General features: G+C 66.8%; 2 protein-coding genes across 2 annotated transcripts in view; both read left to right on the forward strand.

The window, feature by feature from the left end:
• Positions 1–2,837: 2,837 nt before the first annotated feature.
• Positions 2,838–5,627, forward strand: LSCM1_07355 (uncharacterized protein; the record flags this gene model as incomplete). The annotated part of the gene is made up of 1 exon (XM_067324728.1): positions 2,838–5,627. One exon carries the CDS (start codon positions 2,838–2,840, stop codon positions 5,625–5,627), a length of 2,790 nt encoding a protein of 929 aa, XP_067181085.1.
• Positions 5,628–8,633: 3,006 nt separating this feature from the next.
• LSCM1_07356 (uncharacterized protein) overlaps positions 8,634–10,000 on the forward strand; it is a gene marked incomplete at both ends in the record, with an annotated part of 2,313 nt that continues 946 nt past the window's right edge. The window contains one exon of the mRNA XM_067324729.1: positions 8,634–10,000. This exon is cut by the window's right edge and continues 946 nt beyond it. Within this exon, the coding sequence (XP_067181086.1) occupies positions 8,634–10,000 (1,367 nt within the window).

Raw genomic sequence — 10,000 nt, forward strand, 5'->3', positions numbered from 1 at the left:
CGCGACCTGCGCGTGTTCACGGAATACGTGGAGTGCGGCACGATCCGCTCCCTTGTCGACCGCTTTGGTGCCCTGACGATGCTGGCGATTCAGCAGTACATGCACCAGATACTGAGCGGCCTGCAGCACCTGCACAGCCTGTCTATCGCGCACCGCGACATCAAGGGTGAGAACATACTGGTGACCAAGAACGGCCGCGTCAAGCTCTCCGACTTTGGCAGCAGTACCGGCGCGCCGTGCGGTGCGGGTGCGGCTGTGCTCCCCCTGGAGGGGAGCAGTGGCGGCAACGCGGACAGTGCGGCAGACGGCGGCCTCCCGGTGGGCTCGCCGCAGTACATGGCGCCGGAGGTGATCCTAGGCACGGTGCAGTCGGCTGCCGCGGCCGACATCTGGTCGCTGGGCTGCGTCGGGATCGAGATGATGGATCGGCCCATCTGGAGGGAGAACGCGAACACGAACCCGTTTGTTTTTCTTTACCGCATCGGCCGCAGCGGGACGCCCCCGCACGGGCTGCCGACGGACAACGAGCTCGCCGCGCTCAAGGCGGACGGCAGGGTGACGGAGTACGAGGGCTTCTGTGTGTACCAGGACTTTCTCAAGAGCTGCTTGCGCGTTGACCCGGCGCAGCGCCCGTCGGCGTCGGAGCTGCTCAAGCACCCCTTCATGACTTACCCCTACTCAAAGCATCTCCGCTGGATGCCGCTGACGTCAGCTGCCAAGCCCTCGTGAGTGGCGAAGGTGCGCCCCGTCGCACCGAGCTGTAGTGTGCATGTGCTGCTGATGCTTGCTTGCTTTCTGCGTTGCTTTCTTTGCGTGCGTGCGTGTGTGTGTGTGCTGCTCTTCGCCGTCCCGTTCTGTCTCGCCTTCGCTCTCCGCCGCTGAGCCCGCGTCCGACGCGCATTTGTCGGCTCGACAGTCGGTGCTGGTTTAGGTGATTGCTTCCTCTCTCTCTCCCTCGTTTGGCACTGCGGCGCTATGCTCGAGTGCTTCTGTGGTCTGCTGTGTTGTTGTTGCGTGCCCGCATGCTGCAAGCGCCGTCCTCCGCTTTACTCCTGCTACGAGAGCTGCGGGAGCGTGGATGGATGGGGGTTGGGGGGAGGGCGCGACAAGAGCGGCGCTGCTGCTCGAGGGGACGGCACAAATAGCGCCAGAGGCGCCACAGCACCGCGGTACGCCACCGCAGCGTCTGCAGCCGCTGCCCTTGCCAGCCCTGCCATTGCTCTCCCCCTCCCATGCGTCCTTCCCCTCCCCACCCGTTGGCTGCCCCTTTCGTGTGCTCCCCGTCATCTCTCCCCCCTCCGCCCGCTGTCTTGCCTACATCCGTCGCGCGCTGTTGCCTACGCCATCTGCCCACACAAAAGTGACGCCGCGTAGGCCTCTCCCGCAACGCAAAGACATAAAAGCTGAATGAAAAGCGTAAAATGCAAAGGCTAAGAGGTTCCTCCCACAGACACATACACACGCACATACCGCAGAGCCAGCGGGAAGCGCTTCCTCTGCAACACACCGATCTATCGACGTGGAGTGACGACTGCTCAGCGCCACAGCAGACCGCCTCTCCCTGACAGCCGCCACTGTCTCTCTCTCTTGCGCAGCCCCCCTTCCTCCCCCTCCTCTCCACGCACGCACATCCGCACGCGCACAAGCCCACGCCAACGCGCACGGGGCCCGAGGCCGCACGGCTGGGCGGCTGCGCACACGCGGACGCGAACTGACGCGGCGTCTGCGCGTGATTCTCTTCTGTTTGCCGCAGCAGTGATAGGTGATCAATATGCGCGCACACGAGCACCTTGCGGAGGCGGCGCAGCCGTCGCTCAGTGACAGGGACGCAAACGTGGGCGATCCCCTGTGCTGCCCTTCGGACGCTGCCCCGCTGCCGGTATACGCAGCGGATGTGTTCCACGATGATGGCAGTGGCGGCGGCGGAGAGAGCGGCGCCGGGCACGCTGCCTGGTGTGATGCGGCAGACAGGCGCGCTGCGGCGGCCACTCTCACGGACCGTGTGGGTGCGTTGCGGCAACTTAGCGACCGGCTGTGCTGTTTGCCTACTTGCCGCAAGCTTTTCCGCTGCACTGGCTTGGCCGCCCAGAAGGGCCGGTGCGCGAGCGCGCCCGACCAGGAGGGTGATAGTCGTGGTGCGTTCAAGGCGCCGCAGCGCCTTCGTCGGCCCCGCGCAGTGTCGGTTGTGCAGTGCCTCCGCATTCTTGCGTGCGCGACCTCTGTGCTGAGTGTGGTGTTGCTTCTTACGCTGCAGGGTGGGGGGCCGGTTTCCGTGGATGAGCAGCGCACGGCGCAGGCGAGGCATCTTGGGGGCCGCTGTTGGACTGCGATTGCGCCAGCGGGGCCCTCGTCGCGGACGTTGGGTTGCTCAACACGGTGCTGGCTGAGGATGATGACGGGAGTGACGGCCGCTCTGCTGCGTCGGGCGTGCACCGGCTGCGCGAGCGGGCATCCGGCACCTCGACGCTGCGCACCCGCGTGGGATGCGTAGCGCGTAATCCGCTCTCGCACACGTTTCTGCACCGGGAGGCAGTGCCGTGGATGGCCATCACTGCTGCTGCCCATCGCACAAGGGAGGAGTGGTCTGCGGACCCGCGAGGCCGGGAATCCCTTTTGCCCTTCCCCGTGCCGTCTTCCGCGGCGGAGCGAGAGCGTCTTCGGGAGGAGCTGCTGGCGGACCCCACGCGCCTGGGCCCCTTGACGCCACCGAGGAGATCAGTATCGCCGTCAGTGGTTGGTGGGATGGGTTCCGGAGCTATCTGTGCGGTGATACACCGAATGTGACGCTCACTGAGGAGTACTACCTGGACCCGGTGCGTGCGCTGCTGCTGGACCGCATGGGGCCGACCCGGGAGATGCGGCACCATGCGCCGTTGGCGTGTGACGGGTGCGCTTTCCACTGCGTGCATCCACGCCTCGTGCGACGCAGCCGTGCGGGGCGGCGTGGCGCCGCGGGTGATGCCCGCGCGGCGAGCGGCGGCGAGGACGCGCCCATTTCATGGTCTGTTGCGCTCGATGATGTGGATGCTGGCATGGTCCATGTCCCCTCCGCCAGCGACGAGGCCGTGACGGTGACGCGCAAGGACTTGTTCACGTGCAAGGTGCTGAACCGCAAGGATGAGGGTATTGTGGACAAGCTGACTGGACGCAACAGGCAGGATGCCACGAACCGCGCGCTGCTGCTGTCCTCGGATGTGTGGCTCAGCCACTTCGACGGCGGACTGCCGCTGTTCTTTGCGAATGACACGCGCACCTCACGGCAGGGTGTGGGCGACGGCGGTGACATGCCCCTCAAGCGCCTCATGCCGCTGCACACAAGTTTCATACACGGCGAGTCGTCGCAGACTGTATCCTATTATGCGCTGCGGGCGCTGTACTGGCTGCAGTACGATTCTGTGTACCTGCAGAACGCGGTGCGGCGACCGGATCAGCTGCGCTCGATGCCGACAGCATCGGGTGAACGGGCCTCGCCGCGCACCGACTTCCGGACGTGGACTATGACGAGTGATTACTTGCGCGACTTCCAGCTGGTGGTGTACTTCAATGTGCTGCGCCGCCGGCTGCTTGGTGGTGAGGGGGAGAACGCGTCGACCCTGCTGACGGCCGGCGACGCGCCAGCGGTGCAGCCGTGGGCGCCGGTGGCGGCAGGGGGCAAGGAGCCTGCGACACGTGCGATGGCGACCGGAGAGGTGGCACGGCTCGGCTTTGAGCTGCTGCACGGCACGGACCCGATGCTGCTGCCGATGTACGGTGAGGGAACGTCCTCGCCGGCGCGGCCGGCTGCGTGGCGCCCGCAGACGTCGGCGGAGTGGTCTGGGCGTGGGACCGTAGGCGGGGACGCGCTGTCGCCCCCGCCGAGCACTCCTAGTCGCATTCGCGCTATTGCAGTGGTGATCAGCAGCTGCCACCACAACCGCATGGAGTGGCTGTCTGAGCTGTCTCGCTACTACCCGGTGCACAACTACGGCAGATGCGTGATTCCGCGGCCGACGCCGCTGCCGGGGGACGCGGTGCCGACACCGGGGATTCCGCAGCGTGCCAACCTGCGTTTCCCACCCGAGTGCCTGCATGGGTCCTTGCTGAAGCGGCACAGGAGTGCGCTGGCGTCGATGCGGACAGCGAACGCGAGCCTCGGGCGCGACAGGAGGGTTGCGCGCCGGGCGGTGCACTCGATGAGGGATCACAGTGTGCGCTGTGTGTTTCGCAAGTACCGGTACGCGCTGCCCTTCGAGAACAGCATCGAGGACGACTACGTGACGGAGAAGGTGTACAACGCGCTACTGTCCGGCGCGCTGCCGCTGTACATCGGCGCGATGAACATCGCGGACTACGTGCCTGGTGCCTCGCGGAGGGCTAGTGGCGGCGCTGCGGGAGGGCACGGCCTCTCTGTGATCCCGGTGCTGCAGATGTTTCCTGTGCTGAACGAGACGGCGTGGCGCCGGGAGGCGAACCGCGTGTTGGCGCTGCAGGAAAGGGACGAGGTGATGCTGCGGCAGGTGAAGCGCACTCACGCTGCGGTACTGCGGGCGCAGGCGTCGGCGATGGCGCAGGCTGCGGAGCGGGACGGCGCTGCCGCGGCGAAGTACGTGAGAGCGATGGCTGCTGCGTCGACGGTGGCGTCTGCGCTGGAGGCGGCGGAGCGGGCATCGCGCCACGTCTCCCAGCACCACTACCTGCTATACACCGATGCGGTGCACTCGGCGGAGACGGCTGCACTGAAGGAACTGTATGGCGAGGGCGCTGAGGCAAGCGGGCTGTGGACCCGCGGCGTGCTGAGGAGCCCCGTCCCGTCTGCGGTGAGCGACTTTGCGACTGCAGATGGCGCTTGGCCGCCACCGTGGTCTGCGCAGGTGCTTCTGACGGAGGCCCAGGCCGCGGTGGCGGGTGCCACCGGCGGAGCTGGTCATGTGGCCGACCGTGACAGCGCCGGCGCGGTGGTGCCTGCGTCGACCGACGCGTCCGCGTACTTGCTGGGCTACGGCCAGTGCGACTATCTGCAGCGTGTGCACAGGGATGCGCGCGAGGCTGTCATTGGTGCTGCTGCGCCGCAGTGCCACCGTGCGCAGAGGCGTGCGAGCCTAAGATTGAACCGTGACTGGTCGCTGACGCCGAACACGGCCCTGGGCTTTATGGAGGAGGCGGCTGCGAGGCGAGCGGGCAACGGGACAGATGCGAAGTCGACACGGCGTGCGGTGCAGGTGTTTCCTGAGCTGCGCGGCGGTAATGCGACGGTGGTGCGCGAGTCTGGCTGGACGCCATGCCGCGCGCAAGGAGATATGTACTCGCGGTACTTCAACCGTGTTGATGTGCCTCCCGCGCCTGCGTACGAGCGGGAGATCGCTGCAACTGCGGCGCCGGGCGCCGGTGAGGCTCCGCCGCCGATGAATGGGTTTGCGCAGCTGGCTGCGTACCTGCGTGCCCTCGACGAGGACCCGGCGCTGATCGACGAGACGGGGTACTTCGACTGGTGGCGTGCGGAGCGGATGGAGGACCTCGGTGAGGCCTTCTTAGGCGCACTGTACCGGGAGCACCCGGTGTGCTCCATCTGCGCCGCTGCGCTCGAGAAGAAAGAGGCACGTGCGCGAGACGCTGCTGCCGGGCGGACGCGCAGCAGGGGCGCCGCTTGACACGGGTAGGTGCGCAGTGCCTCCCACCAGCACGGCCGCTGAGCTCTTCGCTGGGATAGCCACGGCACCGAGCTACTCCCTCTCGCCTTGCTGCACCTGATCGCCTCTCCTTCTTCCCTCCGCCCCGCTCTCCCACTGGCTGCCGAGGGGGCTCTTCGCGGCCAGCGCCACCTGGAGCTCCCTTGCTTTTCCTTCTGCAGACGCGCGCTGGTGCACATGCGCGTGCCAACGTCTTGCCCGAGCGCGGAGGCGGCGGCACGATTGGGGGGGTGCTGCGGCAGGGCGGTGTGAGAGGCAGTCGCACTGTTTTGCCTTAGGGTGCGCAGCTGTGCCTCTGATGAGGGCGCCTGCCTCACCCCGGCATCACAGGGCGTCCAGTGCCGACTCTGCGGGGAGGCCGAGCGCGTGCAGCCTGCCGGCGGGTGCGGCTGCGGGCTGTTAGTGCGGCGGTGTGCCGCAGAGGGGTGCGGTGCTCCTGGGCGCCGCCGCGGCCCTTAGGCGTGCGCTGTGTGCGGCGGAACGTCCGCGGGCTGAGCGGCGCCGACCGGTGCTCGCTGGCCCGGCTCCGCGGCGAAACGGCGGCAGGCCTGTACAATGCGGCGGGGGGATAGTGTCCCCCCTTTCACCGGCCCGTGAAGTGCCTTGCGTCGCTGGGCATTCTGCATTGCGGTGCAAGTAGGGAGCAGGGGCGTGGCGGTGGCGTGTTCGTGCACATGTGAAGGCACGCACGTGTGGATGTGTATGTCCCCCTCCTTCCCTCGAGAAGAGTGCCGCGCTGGAGCGGGCGGCAGGTGGCCAGCGGCCCCGATGAGCGTTGCGCTGGCTACCTCAGCACGGCTGCCCTGAACCCCTATCGTGCCTCGGCTGTCGGGGAGGTGGGGGACGGCAGCAGCGCCGCTTCTGGCCGGGGCTTCCGCCGGACGCAGAGCTATTCTAGTGTGCAGACCTCGCGCTCCTCCGTGGTGCGGCGTCGCAAGCTGGACGAGGTGACGATGGAGGACCTCGAGCACATCCAGCTCGGCAACCTCCTCGGCCGCGGTACGTTTGGCTCTGTCTACCTGGGACTCGTGCAGACCCAACGCGGCTCGCTGATGGTGGCCGTGAAGGTGATGAGGGTGGGCGAGTCGGTGGCGCCGTCGGAGATGGAGAGTCTTCAGCGCGAGCTGGACGTGCTGTGCGCTGCCCGGCACAAGAACATCATTCGCTTCCTCGGCAGCTCGCTGAACACGACGACGCGCGACCTGCGCGTGTTCACGGAATACGTGGAGTGCGGCACGATCCGCTCCCTTGTCGACCGCTTTGGTGCCCTGACGATGCTGGCGATTCAGCAGTACATGCACCAGATACTGAGCGGCCTGCAGCACCTGCACAGCCTGTCTATCGCGCACCGCGACATCAAGGGTGAGAACATACTGGTGACCAAGAACGGCCGCGTCAAGCTCTCCGACTTTGGCAGCAGTACCGGCGCGCCGTGCGGTGCGGGTGCGGCTGTGCTCCCCCTGGAGGGGAGCAGTGGCGGCAACGCGGACAGTGCGGCAGACGGCGGCCTCCCGGTGGGCTCGCCGCAGTACATGGCGCCGGAGGTGATCCTAGGCACGGTGCAGTCGGCTGCCGCGGCCGACATCTGGTCGCTGGGCTGCGTCGGGATCGAGATGATGGATCGGCCCATCTGGAGGGAGAACGCGAACACGAACCCGTTTGTTTTTCTTTACCGCATCGGCCGCAGCGGGACGCCCCCGCACGGGCTGCCGACGGACAACGAGCTCGCCGCGCTCAAGGCGGACGGCAGGGTGACGGAGTACGAGGGCTTCTGTGTGTACCAGGACTTTCTCAAGAGCTGCTTGCGCGTTGACCCGGCGCAGCGCCCGTCGGCGTCGGAGCTGCTCAAGCACCCCTTCATGACTTACCCCTACTCAAAGCATCTCCGCTGGATGCCGCTGACGTCAGCTGCCAAGCCCTCGTGAGTGGCGAAGGTGCGCCCCGTCGCACCGAGCTGTAGTGTGCATGTGCTGCTGATGCTTGCTTGCTTTCTGCGTTGCTTTCTTTGCGTGCGTGCGTGTGTGTGTGTGCTGCTCTTCGCCGTCCCGTTCTGTCTCGCCTTCGCTCTCCGCCGCTGAGCCCGCGTCCGACGCGCATTTGTCGGCTCGACAGTCGGTGCTGGTTTAGGTGATTGCTTCCTCTCTCTCTCCCTCGTTTGGCACTGCGGCGCTATGCTCGAGTGCTTCTGTGGTCTGCTGTGTTGTTGTTGCGTGCCCGCATGCTGCAAGCGCCGTCCTCCGCTTTACTCCTGCTACGAGAGCTGCGGGAGCGTGGATGGATGGGGGTTGGGGGGAGGGCGCGACAAGAGCGGCGCTGCTGCTCGAGGGGACGGCACAAATAGCGCCAGAGGCGCCACAGCACCGCGGTACGCCACCGCAGCGTCTGCAGCCGCTGCCCTTGCCAGCCCTGCCATTGCTCTCCCCTCCCATGCGTCCTTCCCCTCCCCACCCGTTGGCTGCCCCTTTCGTGTGCTCCCCGTCATCTCTCCCCCCTCCGCCCGCTGTCTTGCCTACATCCGTCGCGCGCTGTTGCCTACGCCATCTGCCCACACAAAAGTGACGCCGCGTAGGCCTCTCCCGCAACGCAAAGACATAAAAGCTGAATGAAAAGCGTAAAATGCAAAGGCTAAGAGGTTCCTCCCACAGACACATACACACGCACATACCGCAGAGCCAGCGGGAAGCGCTTCCTCTGCAACACACCGATCTATCGACGTGGAGTGACGACTGCTCAGCGCCACAGCAGACCGCCTCTCCCCTGACAGCCGCCACTGTCTCTCTCTCTTGCGCAGCCCCCCTTCCTCCCCCTCCTCTCCACGCACGCACATCCGCACGCGCACAAGCCCACGCCAACGCGCACGGGGCCCGAGGCCGCACGGCTGGGCGGCTGCGCACACGCGGACGCGAACTGACGCGGCGTCTGCGCGTGATTCTCTTCTGTTTGCCGCAGCAGTGATAGGTGATCAATATGCGCGCACACGAGCACCTTGCGGAGGCGGCGCAGCCGTCGCTCAGTGACAGGGACGCAAACGTGGGCGATCCCCTGTGCTGCCCTTCGGACGCTGCCCCGCTGCCGGTATACGCAGCGGATGTGTTCCACGATGATGGCAGTGGCGGCGGCGGAGAGAGCGGCGCCGGGCACGCTGCCTGGTGTGATGCGGCAGACAGGCGCGCTGCGGCGGCCACTCTCACGGACCGTGTGGGTGCGTTGCGGCAACTTAGCGACCGGCTGTGCTGTTTGCCTACTTGCCGCAAGCTTTTCCGCTGCACTGGCTTGGCCGCCCAGAAGGGCCGGTGCGCGAGCGCGCCCGACCAGGAGGGTGATAGTCGTGGTGCGTTCAAGGCGCCGCAGCGCCTTCGTCGGCCCCGCGCAGTGTCGGTTGTGCAGTGCCTCCGCATTCTTGCGTGCGCGACCTCTGTGCTGAGTGTGGTGTTGCTTCTTACGCTGCAGGGTGGGGGGCCGGTTTCCGTGGATGAGCAGCGCACGGCGCAGGCGAGGCATCTTGGGGGGCCGCTGTTGGACTGCGATTGCGCCAGCGGGGCCCTCGTCGCGGACGTTGGGTTGCTCAACACGGTGCTGGCTGAGGATGATGACGGGAGTGACGGCCGCTCTGCTGCGTCGGGCGTGCACCGGCTGCGCGAGCGGGCATCCGGCACCTCGACGCTGCGCACCCGCGTGGGATGCGTAGCGCGTAATCCGCTCTCGCACACGTTTCTGCACCGGGAGGCAGTGCCGTGGATGGCCATCACTGCTGCTGCCCATCGCACAAGGGAGGAGTGGTCTGCGGACCCGCGAGGCCGGGAATCCCTTTTGCCCTTCCCCGTGCCGTCTTCCGCGGCGGAGCGAGAGCGTCTTCGGGAGGAGCTGCTGGCGGACCCCACGCGCCTGGGCCCCCTTGACGCCACCGAGGAGATCAGTATCGCCGTCAGTGGTTGGTGGGATGGGTTCCGGAGCTATCTGTGCGGTGATACACCGAATGTGACGCTCACTGAGGAGTACTACCTGGACCCGGTGCGTGCGCTGCTGCTGGACCGCATGGGGCCGACCCGGGAGATGCGGCACCATGCGCCGTTGGCGTGTGACGGGTGCGCTTTCCACTGCGTGCATCCACGCCTCGTGCGACGCAGCCGTGCGGGGCGGCGTGGCGCCGCGGGTGATGCCCGCGCGGCGAGCGGCGGCGAGGACGCGCCCATTTCATGGTCTGTTGCGCTCGATGATGTGGATGCTGGCATGGTCCATGTCCCCTCCGCCAGCGACGAGGCCGTGACGGTGACGCGCAAGGACTTGTTCACGTGCAAGGTGCTGAACCGCAAGGATGAGGGTATTGTGGACAA

The sequence above is a fragment of the Leishmania martiniquensis genome, chromosome 7, assembly GCF_017916325.1.
Source record: "Leishmania martiniquensis isolate LSCM1 chromosome 7, whole genome shotgun sequence".
Classification (NCBI taxonomy): Eukaryota; Euglenozoa; class Kinetoplastea; order Trypanosomatida; family Trypanosomatidae; genus Leishmania; species Leishmania martiniquensis.